At 40.7% G+C, this 24,824-nt stretch overlaps 1 protein-coding gene across 1 annotated transcript in view; it reads left to right on the top strand.

The window, feature by feature from the left end:
* LOC122550244 (uncharacterized) overlaps window positions 1-24,824 on the top strand; it is a 265,713-nt gene that overhangs the window by 7,768 nt on the left and 233,121 nt on the right. Inside the window, exons 3-9 of the mRNA XM_087987130.1 lie at window positions 6,443-6,463; window positions 6,601-6,660; window positions 12,716-12,769; window positions 15,181-15,225; window positions 16,999-17,025; window positions 21,240-21,284; window positions 24,547-24,591. Coding sequence (XP_087843256.1) covers window positions 6,443-6,463; window positions 6,601-6,660; window positions 12,716-12,769; window positions 15,181-15,225; window positions 16,999-17,025; window positions 21,240-21,284; window positions 24,547-24,591 — 297 coding nt within the window. The remainder of the gene's footprint in view (window positions 1-6,442; window positions 6,464-6,600; window positions 6,661-12,715; window positions 12,770-15,180; window positions 15,226-16,998; window positions 17,026-21,239; window positions 21,285-24,546; window positions 24,592-24,824) is intronic.

Below are 24,824 nucleotides of genomic sequence, written 5' to 3' on the forward strand. Positions count from 1 at the left end.
GATCAAAGCTCTTCACACTCTACAGATTCCATGCTGAGACATTGCTTTTCTAGCACCCGAACAATTTGGTTTTTTAAGACACTCTGACTTCGTCCACTCATTTAATGTTAGAGAGAGGTTTCCTGTCTCTTCAGCATTGTTTAAAATTGGCAAGGTTAATCCATAATCTGTGTTCACTCAAACTTTCCATTATGTACATTGTCCTACAAGGAATAATTCTAATAACTTTCAATGGACATAGAAAATTCAACGTACAGCATTCTAGCGCAGTACAGGCCTTTCAGTTCTCAATATTGCACCAACCTGTGAAACCAATCTGAAGCCCATCGAGCCTACACTATTCCATTTTCAACCACGTGTTTACCCAATTACCATTTAAATGCCCTTAAAGTTGGTGAGTCTACTACTGTTGCAGGTAGGGTATTCCACATTCCTACTACTCTTTGAGTAAAGGAACTACCTCCGACATCTGTCCTATATCTATCACCCCTCAATTTAAAGCTATGTCCCCTTGTGCTAGCCATCGCTATCTGAGGAAAAAGGCTCACTGTCCACCCTATCTAATCCTCTGATTATCTTATATGTCTCAATTAAGCCACCTCTCAACCTTCTTTGTAACGAAAAAGCCTCAAGTCCCTCAGCCTTTCCTTATGAGACATTTCTTCCACACCAGGCAGCATCCCAGCAAATCTCCTCTGCACCCCTTCCAAAGCTTCCACATCCTTCCTATAATGCCGTGACCAGAACTGTACACAAGACTCCAAGTGCGGCCGCACCAGTGTTTTGTACAGCTGCAACACGACCTCGTGGCTTCGAAACTCAATTCCTCTACCAAGAAAAGCTAATACACCGAATGCCTTCTTAACAACCTCATCAACCTGGGTTCGCCTCAACCTGTCTACTCCCCCTCCCCCACTCCAACCTCTCACCCTCACAACACGCAGCTCTCCAATCCCTCTGCTCCAATCCCAACCTCACCATCAAGCCAGCGGATAAAGGGGGCACAGTGGTAGTCTGGCGCACTGACCTCTACACCGCTGAAGCCAAACGCCAACTCAAGGACACCTCTTCCTACTGCCCCCTCGACCATGACCCCACCCCCCATCACCAAACCATCATCTCCCAGACCATACAGAACCTCATCACCTCAGGAGATCTTCTAACCTCACAGTCCGGGAACCCCGCACTACCCGGTTCTACCTCCTTCCCAAGATCCACAAGCCTGACCACCCTGGCCGACCCATTGTCTCAGCATGCTCCTGCCCCACTGAACTCATCTCTACCTACCTCGACACTGTCCTATCCACCCTGGTCCAGGAACTCCCCACATACATTCGAGACACCACCCATGCCCTCCACCTCCTCCAAGATTTCTGTTTCCCTGGCCCCCAACGCCTCATCTTCACCACGGATATCCAATCCCTCTACACCTCCATCCGCCATGACCAGAGCCTCCAAGCCCTCCATTTATTCCTCTCCAGACGTCCCCAATAGTACCCTTCCTCTGACACTCTCATTCGTTTGGCCGAACTGGTCCTCACCCTTAACAATTTCTCCTTTGAATCCTCCCACTTCCTCCAGACCAAAGGGGTAGCCTTGGGCACACGTATGGGCCCCAGCTATGCCTGTCTCTTTGTCGGCTACGTAGAGCAGTTGATCTTCCGTAATTACACCGGCACCACTCCCCACCTCTTCCTCCGCTACATTGATGACTGCATTGGCGCCACCTCGTGCTCTCGCGAGGAGGTTGAGCAATTCATCAACTTCACCAACACATTCCACCCTGACCTTAAATTTACCTGGACCATCTCTGACACCTCCCTCCCCTTCCTGGACCTCTCCATCTCCAGTAATGACGACCGACTTGACACTGACATTTTTTTATAAACCCACCGACTCCCACATCTACCTGGATTACACCTCTTCCCACCCTACCTCTTGCAAAAATGCCATCCCGTATTCCCAATTCCTCGGCCTCCACCGTATCTGCTCCCAGGAGGACCACAGAACACACCAGATGGCCTCCTTCTTTAGAGACCGCAGTTTCCCTTCCCATGCGGTTAAAGATGCCCTCCAACGCATCTTGTCCACATCCCACACCTCCGCCCTCAGACCCCACCCCTCCAACCGTAACAAGGACAGAACGCCCCTGGTGCTCATCTTCCACCCTACCAACCTTCGCATAAACCAAATCATCCGCCGACATTTCCGCCACCTCCAAACAGACCCCACCACCAGGGATATATTTTCCTCCCCACCCCTTTTTGCCTTCCGCAAAGACCGTTCCCTCCGTGACTACCTGGTCAGGTCCATGCCCCCCTACAACCCACCCTCCCATCCTGGCACTTTCCCCTGCCACCGCAGGAACTGTAAAACCTGCGCCCACACCTCCTCCCTCACCTCTATCCAAGGCCCTAAAGGAGCCTTCCACATCCATCAAAGTTTTACTTGCACATCCACTAATATAATTTATTGTATCCGTTGCTCCCAATGCGGTCTCCTCTACACTGGGGAGACTGGGCGCCTCCTAGCAGAGCGCTTTAGGGAACATCTTCGGGACACCCGCACCAATGAACCACACCGTCCCGTGGCCCAACATTTCAACTCCCCCTCCCACTCTGCTGAGGACATGGAGGTCCTGGGCCTCCTTCACCGCCGCTCCCTCACCACCAGACGCCTGGAGGAACAATGCCTCATCTTCCGCCTTGGAACACTTCAACCCCAGGGCATCAATGTGGACTTCAACAGTTTCCTCATTTCCCCTTCCCCCACCTCACCCTAGTTCCAAACTTCCAGCTCAGCACTGTCCCCATGACTTGTCCGCACTTGTCCTACCTGCCTATCTCCTTTTCCACCTATCCACTCCACCCTCTCCTCCCTGACCTATCACCTTCATCCCCTCCCCCACTCACCCATTGTACTCTATGCTACTTTCTCCCCACCCCCACCCTCCTCTAGCTTATCTCTCCATGCTTCAGGCTCACTGCCTTTATTCCTGATGAAGGGCTTTTGCCCAAAATGTCGATTTCGCTGCTCCTTGGATGCTGCCTGAACCGCTGTGCTCTTCCAGCACCACTAATCCAGAATCTGGTTTCCAGCATCTGCAGTCATTGTTTTTACCTCATCAACCTGGGTGTCAACTTTCAGGGATCTATGTACATGGACACCAAGATTTCTCTGCTCATCAACACTATCAAGAATCTTGCCATTAGCCCAGTACTCTTTATTCCTGTTGCTCCTTCCAAAATGAATCACGTCACATTTTTCTGCATTAAACTCTATTTGTCATCTCTCTGCTCAGCTCTGCAGCTTATCTATGTTTCTCTGTAACTTACAACATTCTTCAGCACTATCCACAGCTCCACTAACCTTAGTGTCATCTGCACATTTACTAACCATACTTCTACACCCTCATCCAGGTAATTTATAAAATTGACAAATAGCAGTGGCCCCAAAACAGGTCCTTGCAGTACACCACTAGTAATTGAACTCCAAGTAGAGAATTTCCCATCAATAACCCACCCTCTGTATTCTTTCCGCTAGCCAATTTGTAATCCAAACCACCAAATCACCCTCAATCCCATGCCTCTGTATTTCCTGCAATAGCCAACCATGGGGGACCTTATCAAATGCCTTACTGAAATCCATAAACACCACATCAACCTCTTTACCCTCATCCACCTGTTTGGTCACCTTTTCAAAGAACTCAGTAAGGTTTGTGTGGCATGACCTAACCTTCACAAAACTGTGTTGACTATCCCTAATCAGCTTATTCCTTTCTAGATGATTCTAAATCCTATCTCTTATAACCCTTTCCAATACTTTACCAACAACTGAAGTGAGGCTCACTGATCTATAATTACCAGGGTTGTCTCTACTCCCCTTCTTGAACAAGGGGACAACATTTGCTATCCCCCAGTCTTCTGGCACTATTCCTGTAGATAATGATGAAGAAGATCAAAGCCAAAGGCTCTGCTACCTTCTCCCCCGCTTTCCAGAGAATCTTAGGATAAATGCCATCTGGCCCAGGGGACTTATCTGTTTTCACACTTTTCAGAATTGTTAACACTTCCTCCTAGTGAACTTCAATCCATCTAGTCAATGCCATATCTCCCCCTGGCCTAGTAGCCTGTATCCCAGTGTTCTCCTTGACAGCATTGTTTTTTTCCAATGTGAATACTGATGGAAAATATTCATTTAGCACTTCTCCTATCTCCTCTGACTCCATGCACAACTTCCCACTACTGACCTTGCTTGGCCCTTATCTTACTCTGGTCATTTTTTTATTCCTGACATACCTTTAGAAAGCGTAAAGATTTTCCTTAATCCTACCTGCCAACAAGTCATGTCCCCTCCTGGCTCTTCTGAGCTCTCTCTTTAGGTCTTTCATGGCTAACTTGTAACTCTCAAATGCCCTAACTGAGCCTTCACATCTCATCCTTACAGAAGCCTTCTTTTTCCTCTTGACAAGAGATTCAATGTCTTTACTAAACCATAGCTGTCTTGTTCAACCACTTCCTCCCTGCCTGACATGTGCATTCTTAACAAGGACATGCAGTAGCTGTTCCTTGAATAAGCTCCACATTTTAATTATGCCCACCCCCTTCAGTTTTGTTCCCATCCTATGCATCCTAAATCTTGTTTAATTGCATCATAATTGCCTTTCCCGCAGTTATATCTCTTTCCCTGTGATATATATCTATTTCTTTGCATCGCTAAAGTAAACATAACCGAATTATGGTCACAATCACAAAAGTGCTCGCCGACCTCCAAATCTAACACCTGACTGGGTTTACTAGCCAATTCTAATATGGCCTCTCCTCTTGTTGGCCTGTCTGCATACTGTGTCAGGAAACCCTTCTGCATACATTGGACAAAAACTGACCCATCTAAAGTACTCAACTATAGCATTTCCAGTCAATATTTAGCAAGTTAAAGACCCCATAACAACTACCCTGTTACTCTGGCTCCTATCCAGAGTCATCCTCGCTATCCTTTCTGCCACTGTAATACTGCCCTTGACTAACAATGCCACCCATACATTGCTAACTTCCATACATTGCTGTACTAAATATCACTTAAAAGCTTGACAAATAGAATCCCAAAACTGCTGCTTTCACCAAAACTAGTGCTTTGGCAGCTAGAGTACTTTTAACAAGCCTCTTTGTTTTCTCAGGTTGTTGAGAATTTCCCATATTTACCCATCAGAAATGAATCCAGCTGCACTTGACCAGCCCTCTCATTTAGATGCTACAGTTTATTGAATTACCTCAGTGACATTCCTTTATATTTTCATTCTTCATTCTTTCATAGGATGTGAGTTTGTTGCCCATACCTAATTCACTAAAGAACATTAGTAAAACAGATGGGAATTTATGACCATCAATGATAGTTTCAAAGCCACCTTTACTGAGACTATCTTTCAATTCCAGATTGATTTTCTTTTTCCAGTGACCATGGTGGGATTTTAAACAACATCACAAGCATATTAGTTTGGTTCCTGAGCAAAACTCTAGTGATATTGCCACTAGTTCACCATCATCCTCTATATATGACACAGGTTATGTCAACAGTTCACTTAACATAATCAGGAAAATAACACAGAAAAATATTTTCAGGGAGCAGGGTGTGGTTTAGAGTTGGCAAGCAATATAGTGGGTGAAAACTCCAATTTGACCTTTTGGAGCAAAATTAATCACTTTTATGTTTACAGTATGTTTTGTTAAGTATCATGTTTGTGTTTAAAATCCATAGTTACATTTGGACATGTGTTAGCATAGATCTTTGCCTTTTCTGTGAACCATATTAGTTAACTACTAAAATTAATATTTTACTTATATATTTTTGTTTACCTCATAAATTGAATTTACAATATCCTTCAGCAACCAGAAAAACATGTAATTTTACCTCTATAATTTATTGTCAATTAATTTTGTAACCCTCAAAATCCCATCACAAAGAGTGATTTTTAAATGATGGTGTGAATAAAATAGACAGGTTGGTCTCTCTGCATTGTTACGATGCTCAGTTCTCAATTAGCAGTAACTTTGATTTAGTTCAATAGCTTAATCAGCAGATACTGTATACCTCAATTTTTTCCAGAGGTGGGAGTCAAAGTACTTAAAATGGTTCATTGCATGAGCAAAGCTTTAGCTTATGTGCCTGCATGAAGTTAAAACTACTGAAGTACAAATTATCCTGCCCAAATATTGCGCTTTACTAATTAATTTCCTTATATATTTTAATGTAGGTGTTCATCTGTTTAGTCCATCCCTATTATAACATAAAGACTTAAATGTTCATTATTTGCAGAATATTAAAGCTAACTATCAGCCAGATCTTATCAATAATTGCGTTACCTGACACTACATATTTTGGGGAATTATATACATTGTGTACAGTAGCCAATGGAATCTTTCTTTTTGTTTCCCTTCTTCTTTAGCTCAAAGTTGCCAATCAATCAGTAAGTGCTTTATTAGTTTTATCATTTCATTATTTATTGCATGTTGTTTCGAGTACTAATTAATTTTCCAAATGTGAACTTAAATTTTAAGATTGTAAGATACTATTGACACAGGTTTTGTTTTTATTTCTGTATAGTGCCCTAAACCTAAGCCATGCAGCTGTGAAAAGGGGGAGAAAGGGGAGTCTGGAGCTCCTGTAAGTATTGGCCAAACTCTGCTGCTGACTATATTAGCTTTGTGTTGTGCCAGGTGTTAACGCTTAGTTGAACAGATGCAATTTGCTGTTGAATTATTATTGGTTAATTTTTATTCTGCCCAGGACCTAATGGAGGTGCTAGAGTCCAAAGGATTCTCTAGCTCATTTTTTCTCTAAATGAAACCTCAGCTGTTCTTCAACATATACGATTACATCCACCAAAAGTTCCCAAAATGTTAGTGTTAGAACATTTTAGCTATAGTGTCAAAAGGTACCTAAACCTAAGAGCAAAATACAGAAAACCAGTGGAATTTTCACACTTAGCAGAGACAGATTTTCAAAAAAGGAATTAAAGGAGCTTGGATAAAATAAAAATGTAGTTTTCCTATTTTTTTATGATTGATCTAAATGTGGCTGGATAACTCCACAATGACATCTCTATCTGATATTGAAAACCAATCCTGAGAGACATGAGATTAGGTTTAGAAAGGATCAGTCTTGTGAAGACTTCATTGCTGTCTGTACGAACAGCTTCCATTATGGGACTGAAGCACTTATTAGCATTAATCTTATGTTTTTTACAATCTTCTTTACAAACCATTTGCAGTTCTCATGAGAGGTGCAGAAAAATAAACCCTCCCACACACCTTTTAGAGAAACTGGGAAAATTGATTAACATGGCCTTCCCCACAGCATCCAAACTCCAGAATAAATAAAAAAGGAATTACATAGACCACATCCAGAATAAATTTCCATGTACTCTGGCCCAGTAATATTTTTCACTTCATTCCCAGTGCCAATATTAACCCCTTGGCGTACAATATTCTGCCAAAAAATATTAACTAAAGGAAAAGAATGAAAAGAAATCTGCTTATTTGATCAGTGGTTACATCTCCAGGGAGGATGTGTGAAATCTGTTTCATATATCCGCTAATATTCAGGATTAAGCTAACATGTACAAAGGAAAAGCAGGATCACTGACAGATGTTTTTTTTATTCACTATGAAAAGAACTGTTGGGTTTAAAGACAATTTATTGTTTAAAAGGTGTTGTTGAGTAAATCTTCATGGAGAGCAGACTTTAAACAGTAGACCAACAGAATGTACTGGCCAACCAAACTTCATGAGGTACCTTCATTAGGTCTGACCAGCTCAAAAACTGAAGATAATTAGAATGGACTCCCATTGGAAAATGATCTCCGAGGGTTTCCCACTGACTCTGGGTCATCCCTTAATGTTGATTTCTGGAATTAAAGTTCTACATCTGGTTTTGTGGAGCCTAGAGGAGTGGTCCTACGCCCACTAAAGCTACAACAAAAAGCCTAACTTAGCTTTCGAGTCAGCCTCAGGCAGCATGACAGCTGACCTCAGGCTTTTGTTAACTCTCGGGTCCTCATCTCAGTGGAGGTCAGCAAAGTAATGAAAGTTGCCAGCACAAAGCAATGGGACGGTAGGTTCATGCATTCTATTTTCAGGACACTGCACCCCAATAATGCTGGCTGTAAATGTTCAGCCCAAATATTCAATTTCAGAAGCGACACATTGGGCTATCTTTTATACTCTTTCTAATCGCAAATTTGGAGTTCAGAAGGACATTTAATCAATTGGAATGGTGGTGGGTGGGGACCAATGTTCCCTCTAATCTGTGTGACTATGTGCATACGCAGCCACTCCAAGGTTCCATGCATGGATATCAGTGTAGGCACGCCAATCATCGCATTAACTCCCTGTTCCAGAGGTCGCTGCCACACACTGACATCAGAGGCCTGTGCAGCAAGATAGAAAATTGAAGGAAATGCTGGGGGACTGGCCACTTCCTTGCCTCCATCCTGATTAAGGCCATGGTGTGAAGACCCAAAGATGACTGGCCTGTCCTGTCATAATTCAGACCCATAAATGGAAAATTTACATAAAATTATGAACCTCTTCCATTTGTTGCTGGTATTAACCCAATGGCACACATAGTGTTCATGACATATAGGCTTCTGTGGGGTGCTTTTCAACTCCTAAGGAGGGTGCCTTATTCAAAGGCATTAAATACTTGATCAAAGAATTTGGCATTAAGAAGGAGAGGAAACATTGACAGCTATTCCCTTGTCTTTGTTGTTGATGCTCTGAAACCACCTTCTCCATTACCCTTTTCTCCATGAAAACCCTTCTGCTATGCCTTTTCTCTGTCCTAGAGCACTTTGTGATCATGGGCCTCCAAAGAATATATTTATCACTCCAGCCACCACTTTCCTAGTGGCCACACTGAGAACAAGTGCTGCTGGCCTTTCATTGGCTGTCAGTCTTGGTATGCAGGACATTCTGCTAGGGTCCTGATCCCATGAAAGGTCAATAGTGGACAATCAGTTATCTGACTGGAGTGTAGTAAGGTGGCTTTTCCCAAGAAGAGTTAACATAGAACTCAAACTAGCTGTCCCAGCTTGAGATTAAACGAGACCCTCATTCCTTCCATAAAATACCTCCGATTATGAGCTCCTCAACTGTCAGCGGGGTGTGTCAATTTACACTTGCAATCTTATCCTTGCAACTCTATCTAGCATTATTTTTTGGATTGTCTTTTCCAAAATTATTTAAGATAAGACTCAATTTATTTTGTTCTTACTTCTTGGACGCCTCCTGCTATGTACTAACACAGTTGTGAGGATAAGCCAGTAACTTGTTTCCACATTGCTATTTGTAACACTTTTCCCTTGGAGAACATGATGAAGTAAGCTAAAAATCACACAAAGACAGGTTATAGACCAACGGGTTTATTTGGAAGCTTTCGGAGTGCTGCTCCTTCATCAGGTGGTTGTCAAATCATGATGAAGTAATGGAAGGATGAACAGTCAGCCAGCCAAGGCACAACATGAGTGATTCTACGCCCACTAAAGCTACAACAAAAAGCCTAACTTAGCTTTCGAGTCAGCCTCAGGCAGCATGACAGCTGACCTCAGGCTTTTGTTAACTCTCGGGTCCTCATCTCAGAGGAGGTCAGCAAAGTAATGAAAGTTGCCAGCCCAAAGCAATGGGACGGTAAGTTCATGCATTCTATTTTCAGGACACTGCACCCCAATAATGCTGGCTGTAAATGTTCAGCCCAAATATTCAGCTTATGGAAAGAGTGAGGACTGCAGATACTGGAGATCAGAGCTGAAAAATATGTTGCTGGAAAAGCGCAGCAGGTCAGGCAGCATCCAAGGAGCAGGAGAATCGACATTTCGGGCATAAGCCCTTCTTCAGTGTCATGAAGACTATGTTGTGAGAGGCCTGTGTGCCATTGGGTTAATACCAGCTGAAGAAGGGCTTATGCCCGAAACATCGATTCTCCTGTTCCTTGGATGCTGCCTGACCTGCTGCGCTCTTCCAGCAACACATTTTTTAGCTTATGGAAAGGTTAATGGTAAATGGTGGAATGGTTTTATGGTCTCCCATAACCCATGAAACTAGGTGTAAAATGAATGTGAATTACATGTTTATTGTCAACTCATAATATGTTGATGAAAGTGTCTTCACTGGCTCTGTTTTGGAATTGGCATGGTTCCTTTGAAGCAAAAGTTTGATAATCTGTGAACACTGTGATGATACCTCATTTCCGTGGAATGTGAAATTTGCAACATTTTAATAATATCAGAACTGAAAATGTTTCTCATCTTTATTTTCCAAATTGCACTGTGATCAAATGGTAGTCTCACTGTGGGAAAAGATTTGCTAACCCACGATAGGCCTTCAAAAGCAAATTGGCCAAATTGTACCAGGACACCCAGAATTCCCCGGAGCTCACAAACTGGGTCAGACAGCACGCAGACAATGGAATACGCTTTAAGCTCCCATGGACATGACAGAGCCCTCAGGGCAGTTTCACAACCCAGCAATACCAAAACTACACAAAGAGCAGAACAGACAGAAAGGCATCACAGGACAATGGAAGCACCTCACCACTCCACGAAAGACTTTAACACCTACCTGTGAAGATGAATGGAACCATGATACTGTCAGGATGTTGCATTGTGTGAAGGAACAGGACATTCATCCGATAAACTGTTTTCCAATTAGCATCCTTGCAACTAAAATACTCCATTTCCAGAAACATTGTAGTTTCCCATTTCTTAATCTGTGTCATTGTGCAGCATTACTATAAAACTGGTCTCATCCTCAGCCCTGGGAGGAGAAATCTGATCTCTGTGCAGACTGTCAATTCTGTGTTTTCTCCTCCAGCGATATCGCTCGCAATAAACTGTTTATCAATTTCACTTCGAGCTGTGTTTTGTGATTTCTAACCTATTGGGCAAATTTCTCCGACACTCACACTTACAGCTACTGTAGGAAGGAAGACTTGCATTTACATTGCACGTTTCGCAACCATCAGATGTCTCAGAGTGTTTTACAGCCAGTGCAATACTTTTGAAAACTGTATCATGTAAAGATGTGAGAAGTAATTTGTGCTCAGCTAACTCCTACAACCCAAAGTGTGATAATGACCAGGTAACTTGTTTTTTTGTTGCCAAGTGAGGAATAAGTATGAGCCAGGACACTGAGATTAATGTCCTGCTGTCTTTGAAATGTCTCCTAGAATCTTTTAATCTTTCAACTGAAAGATCAAATAGGATCTCAGTTTGGCATACCATCCAAAACACAGTACCTCCACAGTAGTCCCTCAATACTGCATTAAATCATTCATTTGTGCATTCTTGAACTTGAGCTCATAACCTTCTGGTGCATGCATGCTAACAACTGAGTCATACACAGCAACCTAATCATGTGGATCTGAAAGTACAAGAAAATAGTACAGAGGAGGAAGGCAGGAAATTACGGGGAAATCAGTCTAACTTCGGAAGTAGAGGAATTATTAGGATGAACATATCTGCACTTGGAGGTACACTGATTAATCAGGAATAATCACTGTGGATTTGTTAAGGGAAGGTCATGTGTGACAAATTTGATGATTTATTTTATTAATTCCCAACAGTTGCTCATTGGTTCAACCTGGTGGGCAAGCTACAGTAGTTTCTCCGCTTATGTCCCAATTAAAATACCTTCCAGTTCCCATTGAGATAATAGGATACCAAATTGAATAAATTCATGAGTGTCTTACTGGTTTTTGGTCCTTGTCCACATTCACCTGAAGAATCCATAGATAATGGGAAATGGATGTCTTCCAAATAGGCATTTACCTGCGAGATAAGTGAGCACTAAAATCAACTGCAAAATCTCAAATTTCAAAACGTCTTTTTGTTTCCAACATGACATAATATTTCTTTCTGGCACTGAATAGAAACTATTCTGCCCATATTGCTACTATCAGGGATCTGTCGATGCGCACACCTAACTCTAGATCCTCCGTTGGTAAGGAATTCATCATTGCAGTGTAGACAGGGGTTACAGGTAAGGACCATGCAGAAATCCTGATGCAGTTGACTCTACATAAATTTCTAGGAATTTGAAATTTCCAATGAGCAATTACCTAGCATTTGGAACCCTGCTCTGAGCTAGTGGCAGGGGTTTCAGTAAGTTCCAATAAACTTAGCTTAGTGGCTACCCAGGAAACAATAGAGAAATTAAAATGTGCTGTAACTCCTGGAAAATTACATATTGAACTGACACTCCTTACTCACCTCAAGATTGGCTTGGGTGAAGACAACTCTTCATCCTTTTGACTTTGTCCTTTCACAATAATTTCTTAAATTTCTTGTCATTACAGCATCGAACTGTTCGCTTCAATCAATCCAGTGCTTCACCCATCATTCCGGACAGATCTTTGCAGATCTGTATGTAGGGATACTTCTTGACATTTGTCTCAGATATTCCCTTCACAACTATGAACCTATACTATCTTATCTGCCTGCCCTAAAGTGTGTCCAGTAAATTTGTGAAGCCCTGGTTGATTGCCACTTTGTTATAAAATGTCTCAAACCCATCTGAATGAACACAAATGTTAGTTCATTATGCTTATTTCTGAGAATTGTAACTTATTCACTTAAGGAAAAATTGCTATGCATCCTATTTGAAATATTATAAGTTAAATTTTGTTAAGTAAATACTCTTCTAACATATGGATATTAATTTAGGGGAGAAGAGGAGATCGAGGTAAAGATGGAAGCCCTGGTGCAAAAGGTGTACAGGTACTGAAAAAAATGTTATTATATTTTAATTGGTCACTTACCAGTAGAGAACTTGAGTATTGCTGGAAAAAAGGTACATTTTGTCAAAAATCTTTGTCTTGCATTCATCAAGAATACACATTTGAGGGGAAAACCAAAAGCACTGATTGGTTGGCAAGTAGAATGTGATTGGTAGAATTGTTGCTGTGAAGGATGCACTCATGAATGCTGATTGACAGTTAATAGCTAGACCCTGTTAAATTTTAAGCCAAAAAGTTTAAATTTGCATTCAATAAGTACACAAGAAAAAATTTTGAGAAAAAGTATCTTTTTCAACAACAAAGTATTTTTGTATTTCATCTTCAACTTCAAGAGTAAAGTCAGGCTAAAAATGAGCACTTTGAGGATATTGTGATGTCACTGTATTAGAATACCAGAGGCCTAGGCTAGTGCTGTGGTGGATTTACATTTAGTTAATCATTATGGAATTGAAAACTAATCTCAGTGACCATTCAGCTATCATAAATTGTCAGAGAAAAGATCTTGTTTAATAATGTCCTGAAGAGATAGAAATCTGCTGTCATTAATTTGTCGGGGTTACGTGTGCATCCAGACCAACAACAATATGAGCAACTTTTAACTGCATTCTGGAATGGCCTAGCAATCCACTTCATTCATAGGCAGTTAGGACTGGGCAACAAACAGTGCCCTTGCTAGCGACACTCACTGCGTATCAAAGAATAAAAGAAAAGTCTAAAGTCTGAATATTTATGGAGCCCAAAGTGGAGAATACACAAATAGTAATACTTTTTAATGGAAAGAAAAATATTGATAATTTCTTTAAAATTAAAGGGGTGCAAATACATTATAAGAAGTAAATTTCCTCTTGTAGTTTAACTCCTGAGGAAGTTCAGATAAACATTCTGTTAAAAGGGAAGGAATGTCTATGGAGAATGTTACATTTTAGAGTTCCTATTTGAATATTTGGTTACATTATCAATGGGACATTGAGTAAATTTAAGGCAGAGATTTTTAATTATTAATGGATTGAAGGTTTTGGGGGGTGGCTAGGAAAATGAAGGTGAGACCAAAATGTGATGAGCCATGATCGTATCAGATGGTGACACAGGCTTGAGGGGCTGAATTGACTACTCCTGTTCCTAGTTCGTATGTTCTTAAATTTGTTGATTTCATTGTGTTGTTTTGGCTTGGGAAATCCATTTTATCCTGATGTCTGGGTCCTGAAGCCTGCTGTAAAATCTGGCCCTATGGACTAAATGAAAACAGTTGATTCCAAAACCACCTTCATGACAATATCGGTCTGCCCCTGATGATTCTCCCAGATGTCTAGAAGATCTGCATCATTTGGAGTGTTCAGAGTTTGGCTTGTCCATTGTCAAAGGAAGGCTTTAGCCAAGTGGTAGCCAATCAATCTGTAATCTTACAGAGTTGCTTCTGGAACCAGAGTTGTATCTTGTGTGGTATAAGAGAAGCACAAAAGAAATTCAGGGTGACCTCCTCATTTTCCCGGGATTTTCCTTCCTTTGAGGAAGCTGCTGTACTTTGTCATCAAATTCTTTAGACACATGTTCAAGATCAGAAATGTTATGTCGGAGGATACTGTAGGTGGAAGCATGCATGCTGTCATGAGGGTCAATTTTAATTTACAATTGTCGTATTGAACAATCTGCCTGTTGCACACAGCACCTGACTGTCCTGTTCTGGAGAGGTGTATACAGGGTTGCTATACCCTTTTACTCCAAAAGTAAAGTTTAAAATGTTTATTTGCACCCCCCACCTTTTATTTTTCTTTCTTTGCCTTTTATTGCTTTCTTCAGGTAATGCTAAGAAAAGTCTGTGGAGTGAAATCCAAGTATAATGCATTTTCATATGGCTAAAGAGGCTAGCAGCAGGCGAGAGCACAGCAAACTGGTTTGTAGAACATATTGGTGTGCAGCTGCAGGAGGAAGTCGATTTAGAATGCTATTATTGTTGCATTGGCAATCATTCAATTGCTCCTGGAAAATTGTCTGGATACCTTTCAGATAAGATGTTACACAGAAGGCCAGGTCCTGAGAAGTGGGATGGTGACCATGCAGACACAATGGATTGAAGGCCCACTTTCTATATTGTAATACTCCAGGAATCTCAAGACAAGGGAGACTGTGAGGACCACTAAATAATTATCTTTTCCTTCACAAGAATGATAGCCAGCCAATGCTCTACCTATCCCTTCTGGTCAGTGAAACTCTTTTGAAATCCATTTGATTTGCCAGACATGCCAAGTGTTGAACTGTTCAGAGCAATTTTTCTGTGATTAAAATATTTGGCAAAATAATAATTTATTGTGCAATAAATGCCAGTTCAATTTCAAAACCCATTGGAAGCTCTGAAATTATAGTGAATTATTATTTTTATCTCTTTATTAATAGGGACAACGTGGATTAAAGGGAGAGCCTGGAAGTTCAGGTGAAAAGGTGAGTATGTTTCTGATTTTTAGTACTTTTGAGTAAATGCAACATTCATCAAACACCCACCACCTTCAGCATTCACTCCCTTCACCACCAATATTCAATAGCAGCAAAGTGTACTCTGTACAAGATGCACCGTAGTAACTCACAATGGCTTCTTCAGCAAATCTTAAAAACCTCTGAGCTTTACTATCTAGAATGACAAGGGCAACAGATACATTGGCACACCACTATCTGCAATTTTCCCCCTATGCCACACACCATCCTAACTTGGAAGTATACTGCCATCCTTTGCTGTCACCGGGTTAAGTCCTGATTTACATTTCTAACAGCAAATTGTCAATTATCCACATGGACTGCAGCAGTTCACACCACTTTTTCCAAACCAGTTTGGGATGGGCAATAAACACTGATCCAGCCAGCAATGCCCACATCCCATGAACAAGTAACAGAAAAGTTGATAGACCAAGTTATGATGAAAAGATTGTTCAATCTGAGCTTTTTTTTGTTTTGGAAACAATAAGATGTAAGTCTGAATAAAATTTTCTCAAACTGGCTTTTAAGTGATTTATGTAGGGTCATTGATATGAGGTATTCTTGCACTGTTTCAGCTTCAGAGCTGAAAATGTGTTGCTGGAAAAGCGCAGCAGGTCAGGCAGCATCCAAGGAACAGGAAAATCGACGTTTCGGGCATAAGCCCTTCTTCCTGTTCCTTGGATGCTGCCTGACCTGCTACGCTTTTCCAGCAACACATTTTCAGCTCTGATCTCCAGCATCTGCAGTCCTCACTTTCTCCTGTCTCAGCTTCATACCAGTATTCTATGAAAAAAAGTCTGAAAATCTTTTAAACAATGTTTTTGATCTTTTAAAATAAATGAAAAGCCGTTGACCAATCATTGTTCACTAACATTAAAATTAGTCTGGATTCTCTTGGTATTGGGAATGGAAATGTGGAGCAGTTGAGGGTTGAAAGCTGCATTAGTAACCTATCGTATTGCATTGATCATGTTTTCTCATTTGTGTCTGATGAATATTTCCCAATCTGGTTATAATATTTTAACTGCAGTCTATTTAGTGATCAATCAGTATGAGCTTTTGCTGTTGCGCACTATCCCATTTTATTCCTGATATTTAAGATAGTTTTCCAGATTGACTGACTTATCTGAACCCCCATATTTTCCTGCTCCTTTGCATCTGTTAATTATCTCCCTTATGCAACTTGGTAGTCTCTCCTCATTCTCTGATATACTCCAAAGGTCCATAACAAAAACAGAAACTGCTGGAAAAGCTCAGCAGGTTTGGCAGCATTTGTGGATAGAAATCAGAGTTAACATTTCAGGTCAAGTGATACTTCCTCAGAATCTCTGATCCATGATGTCTTCCAGACTTATTAACAATCTCTTCCCAATTTACCATCTACCATCTCTCCCTCCCAGTTCACAAACTCTCCCTCCTTCCCTTCCCTGGCTGAAGCTATTGGACATTGGCCTACTTACCTAATAGACGGTCAACCTCTTAATTGAGCTGTCTGCCAAGAAATAGAAAAAGGAAATTTATATGTGGTGCTGTCCGTACATTTTCCAGAACTTATATGTTGTGTATTTAAGGGTTTCCTGGCTACCATAATCCCTCTCCTTGATTTTCATGACTGAAATGTAAGAATTAGCGATGCAGCTCAGTGACCCGAGACCACAGAATTACATCAGATCTGGGCTTAAAAGAAAATAAACTGTGACTTTGTGGCATAAATCATTCTTTAACTTCTTTCTTTCCCAATAGGGCACAGCTGGGTTCAAAGGACACAAGGTAATGTAAAATGCTGTTCAACTGAATAACATTTTTATTGTTGCAAGTCTACATGGCGGTATCAAACAGAAGTCTGAACTTCCAGATCAGTTCAATTAGAACGGACAGTGGATTAATCTTGCCATTCTACATGGTTTAGTCATGTGCCTACTCAGCCCATTAGCTGGTTGATCCACTGGGGAAGCACAATCCATTGTTTCTTGACTGTGCTGTTTCTGGATTCCACATTTAAGTGGATTTTTATTTTTATAAAACTGGTTACAAAACAAAATGTCCTCCAAAGGCCTTCCTGTGAATCTTTCTAAGAAAACAACATTTACATGTTTATAGATGAGGTCTTCTGTTCCTTCAACTTCATTGAACCTCAATATATAGGATAGACCTGTCTATATGACTGGGTGACACGATGACCAAACCTATCAATGGTATTCACCTTCTGACAAGGTAAAGGTTAGACCTGCTCTTAGCTTCATTATTCAAATCTTTAAATCTTATACATTGCTGCATGGACATGAGGCCAAAGTACAACTTATTGTACAGAAATTGCTATAAATGATTAAGATATAGTTATGTAAATTTAATCTTACCTTTAAACAGTACTTAAAAATAAATTTGTTACAAGAAGATGGTCCAAGACATAAAACAGTAATAAGTTTTCAACTGGTTTTAGGTGGGAAGATAAAGCTCTTCATTAAATATTGTTATAATTTTAGAGTTTAAATGCCTTTTTTTTGTCTGTTGCCTCATTTATGATTTCACATCAAAATGACCCACATGCCCTTCAATTCCATCAATTATAATTAAATTGATTCATAAATGGGCAATTAATATTTTGCTCTCATTATGTTTATTATTCTGAATTTGCAATAGTTAAACTTAAATCAAGTAACTGCCCACTAGAATTAAGATAATTGTTTGATAGCTGTACGATTTTGGCAGAAAAGATAGTAGCAAACAAAATAGACATAATGGCACAGTTCTAGAGAGTCTGCAGCAATAAAGATATCTGGCAATTTATGGACATGGATCCTTGAAGGTGCACAACACATTGAGAGAGAGGTAAGAGCAGTACATGGGATCTTAAGCTTCATAAATGGAGGCAATGTGTATAAAAACAGGGAAATTATGCTGAAGCTTTAAAAACTCTGGTTAGACTGCAGCTAGCATCCAGAATATGAAAATACAGAGTAAATGTATCTTTTTAGCACAGGATATAATTAGTTTTAGGATATCATGGATGAATAATGAAGATAAAAACAAGTATATAATTGCTCTTGATATATAATTACTCTTGAGTAGGGATGATGAATAAAAGGGAGTTTGGAAAACTGGATTTTGAGTGGAGTAACCAAAGCTAAAAGAGAAATCAAGGAAATTTATTCAAAAACATCAAAAACATTCAACAGGACTCTGTGTGCTATCTTAATCTTGTTCACCTGATTCCTTCTACGAAGGCTCCAATTGCTCTAGCTTACGCTTAACTTAAAACATCAGACTATGGACAATGCTGTTTCAACTAAAAATCTTCCTCGGCCATTGTATGTCAACTGAAAACCACTTTCACCCTTTTTATGCTGCCTCAGCAATGGGGAGACCTAACAGACTACAAGTAGTTCCAGTGTAGCCTGGATTCCAGGTCCTAGTAAGAGCAGTGGTTACATGGTGGGGTGGGAGCTGAGGAGCAAGGAGGGAAAAGGCCAAGGTGGGGCAATGGGTGGAGAAGGAACACTATAGGGGGCAATGTCAGACAGCACTGAGTGGAAGAACAGACAGGGTAAGGCTACGAAGAGGGAAAGGTGAACTTTTGAAGCTGTTTCAGTTTTGGTAATATCAATTTAATATTAATTTATTCAGAATTTCACCATTTGTACAATTTATTCAATAGTTTATCCTATAATCCAAGATGGTTCTGGAATGTGGTAACCATTATGCACTTTTCACTGTCCCTACACACAAGTGACAGTATCAAGTAAATCTTAATCCAATGTATAAAGGAAGATTTGAGAGAGCTGCCCACATTTCCTACATGAGGTTAAACAGGATGACTTGCTTGGCTTTCTCCCACCCCTGAACTCTTCAACATTGAGGTTGATTGCAGGTCAGGTGGAAGATAGTCTTTACATAGTCATTACTTAGGTAAAAACAATGACTGCAAATGCTGGAAACCAGATTCTGGATTAGTGGTGCTGGAAGAGCACAGCAGTTCAGGCAGCATCCAAGGAGCTTTGAAATCGACGTTTCGGGCAAAAGCCCTTCATCAGGAATAAAGGCAGTGAGCCTGAAGCATGGAGAGATAAGCTAGAGGAGGGTGGGGGTGGGGAGAAAGTAGCATAGAGTACAATGGGTGAGTGGGGGAGGGGATGAAGGTGATAGGTCAGGGAGGAGAGGGTGGAGTGGATAGGTGGAAAAGGAGATAGGCAGGTAGGACAAGTGCGGACAAGTCATGGGGACAGTGCTGAGCTGGAAGTTTGGAACTAGGGTGAGGTGGGGGAAGGGTCTCCTCGACATTGGGGAGACTGGGAGCCTCCTAGCAGAGCGCTTTAGGGAACATCTCCGGGACACCCGCACCAATCAACCACACCGCCCCGTGGCCCAACATTTCAACTCCCCCTCCCACTCTGCCGAGGACATGGAGGTCCTGGGCCTCCTTCACCGCCGCTCCCTCACCACCAGACGCCTGGAGGAAGAACACCTCATCTTCCGCCTCGGAACACTTCAACCCCAGGGCATCAATGTGGACTTCAACAGTTTCCTCATTTCCCCTTCCCCCACCTCACCCTAGTTCCAAACTTCCAGCTCAGCACTGTCCCCATGACTTGTCCAGACTTGTCCTACCTGCCTATCTTCTTTTCCACCTATCCACTCCACCCTCTCCTCCCTGACCTATCACCTTCATCCCCTCCCCACTCACCTATTGTACTCTATGCTACTTTCTCCCCACCCCCACCCTCCTCTAGCTTATCTCTCTATGCTTCAGGCTCACTGCCTTTATTCCTGATGAAGGGCTTTTGCCCGAAACGTCGATTTCGCTGCTCCTTGGATGCTGCCTGAACTGCTGTGCTCTTCCAGCACCACTAATCCAGAACATAGTCATTACTTGCCCACTTGGACTCAACTGGGGCAAGGATGGGTGTGCTGAGCTAGATCTCAACTATCCCACTGTAAAATTGCAGACAGGTCAGGGAAGTACATGGGACCATAATATTCTTCCCATCCTCCTGTTGCTGACAGACTTGAAAATCCCAGCCATATGGTATCGCTGCAATATCCCATCCCAGTGCATAGGGAAAGCTGGATTTTCTCCAGTCTTCACGAAAGAGGACCTTTCTGATGGCCTGGACTATACCATCCCCTCTTCTCAGCAGGAGAACTGGAGGACAAGGTTTCCTTTTCTTTTCACAATTTTGCACCTTCCTGACTCCTTGCAGTCTTTTTGGGACCACTCAGGCAGGAGCTGAGGGTTGGTAATCAGGTGAGAAGGATGGGTCAAGCTGGGCTGGTCCTTCCAGTTGAGAACTTTCTCCATCACGCACAGGTTCCGAGAGAGGGGAGACAGTTCTCCAACCCCAGCCCCCAACCATGAACACAAACGAAACAGTCAGGCTGCTAGGATTTACATGGCAGCCTCGCCATTTAATTGGCCACTGAATTTCTTAATTAGCCCAAGGGTGGGTGAGCACTCTGATATTACTGTGCCACTTGTAAAATATCAGGAGAGGCTGTAGCCTGAGGTATGGTGGGCCTCCCACCATCCCACCCAATTTTACTTAAACTCGCCCAAGACTGCAGCCAGCTGTCAGGGCTGGAGGTTGCGTGTGGTGTAAAGTTCTGATCTAGGTCAGTATTCAAGATTAAATTGGCTAAACATGTAAAGGAAATGGAGATTATGAAATATGGGCTTTTAGAATATTACTCATGTGGACAGGGTGAACTAGATGGATTGAAAGGCCTGTTATTATGTTGAAACATGATTGTACTTACCTGCATGTGTCTAGTTTATAGAATATTTATTTAACATATATTAGCAACTTTTTAAAATATTTTAAAAACATGGAAACAGGAGAATTACTTAATTGTTCATGGATATTCACAAGTTTAATGATATATTCATATTTTATAGCATTCTTATCAATTGTCTTTTTCTGCAGTGTGTGTAGAAAGGATCTGTCAAACTGGCAACCTATCTGACAATTTTATTATCACTCTCACTGCAGGGTGAAAAAGGTGAATGTGGGATCCCAGGAATAAAAGGTGACCATGTATGTATACTTTCCATTTACCTATCTTCTTGTTAAAGCTTTTCTTCACTTTCTGTATATAAAAAGAAATGTTGTTAAAGGACAGAAAAATGGGCTTAGGGCAAAAATCTCAAGCTCAAGAGGTAGCAGCAACAGAAGTACTTTCGTTGTGCTCATAATTTATATGAAGAAGTTGCTTTTTGCACTAAAATAAATCACAGTCGACAGAATTTATTTAATTTGCTTATTAAAATTAAGCTCCCTCTCATCCTCTGAAGGATGACCAGCAATGATTAGTTTCACAGGAATAATGAGGCATATATGCATTTTTGGTGGAGCATAGCAGAAAGCTAACTTTGAAATCATTAGAAAAGAAAGTCAGATAGTATTTTTGCAAAGTTGAAACATCCACCCAGTGAGAGTTAGCTTGCATCACTGGTATTTTCAGAACAAGCATATTTTGAAATCTGAGTGCAACAAGCCACCCTTATCCTTTCATTTCAGGCATCTGGGTTCAGGTCTTATCGGGACAAGTAGCATTAAGATCTTCATATCTGTTAGTTATAAGATTCTATGTAAATGTAACTGATAAAGTCATAACCTACTTACAGTGGATGCTAGATCAGACCTGAAAACCTCATTAGCATGAATCAGCAATCCTGCCACCATAGATGAACCACTGCTAGGGTCGCCATCCAAATTCAGGATAATAACTCAGTGCCTTAGAGGTGTTGCTTTGATCAGTAGACCATCAACTGAGCAGCTTCAGCAATGCAACCACTTGTGGTGTCCATTGCTGAGACTTTAGTTGCATTGATGTGGAGGTGCCGGTGTTGGACTAGGGTAGACAAAGTCAGAAATCACACATCACCAGGTTATAGTCCAATAGGTTTATTTGAAATCACAAACTTTTGGAGTGCTGCTTCTTTGGCAGGTGAAATGGAGGGGAGCACAGAATTTATAGATGGAGGGATAATGGCAAGATAATTACAGGCCAACAGAGAAGTATAAATAGTGTGAGTGGAGTGTCGACAGACTGAATTTGCAGGTGATCAAAAGTGATCAGATAAATCTTTTGGACTATAAGCTGGTGTTGTGTGACTTCTGACTTTAGTTGCAATGGGAAAGGGTACCTCCATTGCCAGAACCCTCAAAGTGGGGTAAATATGACCTGGGGCTGGTATGGTCAGGTAGATAGATCTTGATGACCGAGGTGGCGTGAAGTTCCATTGCTGTTGCCGTGGGCAACCTTTGCTACCATGTGGTCTCTCTGTGAATCCTGGAGTCTCCAGATTTTTTACTTCACATTTTTAAACTTATTTTTATTCCAGTCGCCTCCCTCAGACTAATTGAAATCATTACATCTTGTCTGATCCTGAGCTGAATTTCTAATTGTGTATCCTTGCCATTTAAGATTTTCTACTTCCACCTCTGGACCATTGCACATATGGTGAATCCCTCATGTTCATGCTTCATTTTCTCCAGTCTCAAATATTCTGAAAACTTTCTATAATCCAAGCCTCTGCTATGTCTAACTGAACAAATTTCTGTTTATACATGTCGAAGTGTTCAATCCATCAAAGTTTTCATTTTAAAAATCTCAATTCTGAGGTGCAAACCCCTCCTTGTTTTTAAATTCTTTCAAGTCTACAATCTTTTGAAAACTCTGCATTCTTTCAACTCTGGCATTATGTGTATCTGTCATTTCCTTTGCCTGATGATTGATAGTCATTTAGACCCAAGCTCTGCAATTTCATTTCTAATTAACTTCGATTTTTCTCTCTCTGTTTACAATGGTTTTGAAATGATCTTTTTGACCAACCTTTCAGTCACCTGTCTTACCATCTCCCTACATGGCCAAGTGATCATTTTTGTATAAATATGTTTCTGAGAAGTGATTTTGGAATGTCTTGCTATGTTATAAGCACTACATAAATGCATGTTACTGTTTATAGTTCCACAAAAAAAATTCAAAATTTTTAACATCTCATTGAAAATACATTACATTGTTTTAATATCATTTGAAAAGCTTATACTGGATGAATTTGAGGTACAGTAACAGAATCTGATTATCATGATGTCATGTTTCTCCCTTTCCCTCGCACAAACAAGGGATAAAGTGCCCCCTACTGCTGAATGTTCACAGTGTTTCATCCTACCTTCCTGAATAACAGTGTCACAAATGTTTTGAAAAGGTTGGTCAGCCTTGTGAGAGAGCAATATAAAATAAAAGAAAATTAAGACACTTTTCCATCAATTCACCACTAGTTACATTCAGAAGGATGTCCCACGGCACTCTTTCCATTTGAGCTGAAATTGAGCGAGAGATTGTTGTCATACTGATATCTTTTAAAGGGAACTGGGCATTGGTGCAATAATATTATGGAAAGTTAGTGTAACTGTTAAGTGAATCATTGCTAACGTATACAAATTTCTGAAGGAATAGCTGAAAGGATTTTTGCTGCTGCAATATGCAAATGTTTTTGTTATTGCAGATTTATAATTGTTGAAGCTCCATGATGTATGAACAGCAGTTTACATATTTATCACACTGTTAGCATAAACATCCACAGGTAAAAGTGAGGGAAACAAATATTGAGAAAGCAATTAGGAAGAGTGATTAAAAACTTGGATGAAAAGTTGGTTTATTAAACAGTTTCTTAATGACAAAGAGAGACTGATAAGTCTAACAAGGGAATTTAGTTAATTGTGAAGTGAAGGATGAAGAATATATCATAGACATGAGGAATGGAGAATTCATAGGCTTCAAGGGATTACAGGCTTATGAAAATGCCAGACATTGATGGGATAATTAATTTTAAATCTGAGGTGCTGGGGAATGGGAAGCCAATGCAGTTTAATAAAGATGGGGTGCTGGGCAACTGGGACCTTTTATAAAGGAGAGGAGCAGAGTTCTGAACAAATTGGTGTTAATGAAAAGTGAGTGATCAGAGCCTGGCTGGAAGAGCATTGGAGTTTTCTGGCCTGGAAGTATTAAATGACGTTGCTTAGTGCAGTAAATAATTAGAAGACATCCATGAATATGATATGCTTCTATAAAATGTATTTCTCAGATGTAAAAAAAAAATTCTTTAATTGTTTACATCTCTTCACTGTCAGTTCACTTTTGCTTCAACTATTGCAGGTTGACATCATCAGTTAGGATTCAATGATTTAAAAATCTTTTAGAAAAATCAAATATATCATTATGAATCCCTCAACCTTCAGTTAAAACTTTTGGCACTTGCTTAAACAGCTTATAGTGTTATCATTAATCCTCTAGGGTCCTGAAGGACCACCAGGTCCAAGTGGAGAAAGAGGAGTGATGGTAAGTGAACATTAACCTTCAGTTTTCAATTACTAAAACTAAATTATCAACCAAATTATATTTGAATGCGCTAAATACGATTGGTTAGAAAAGTAATAACATTGGTTTTGTTAAAATGTACTTTTGTTCTTTGTATTCCATTTGTTGAAGGTAAGACTAAAGAATTTTAATAACTGAGATCCATCCCAAACATCATATTGAGTCTAGCAATGGTTTATGCTAGCATACAGGGT

This window comes from Chiloscyllium plagiosum, unplaced genomic scaffold, assembly GCF_037043375.1.
Source record: "Chiloscyllium plagiosum isolate Xiang-an unplaced genomic scaffold, Cpla_swu_hap1 HiC_scaffold_5, whole genome shotgun sequence".
Lineage (NCBI taxonomy): Eukaryota > Metazoa > Chordata > Chondrichthyes > Orectolobiformes > Hemiscylliidae > Chiloscyllium > Chiloscyllium plagiosum.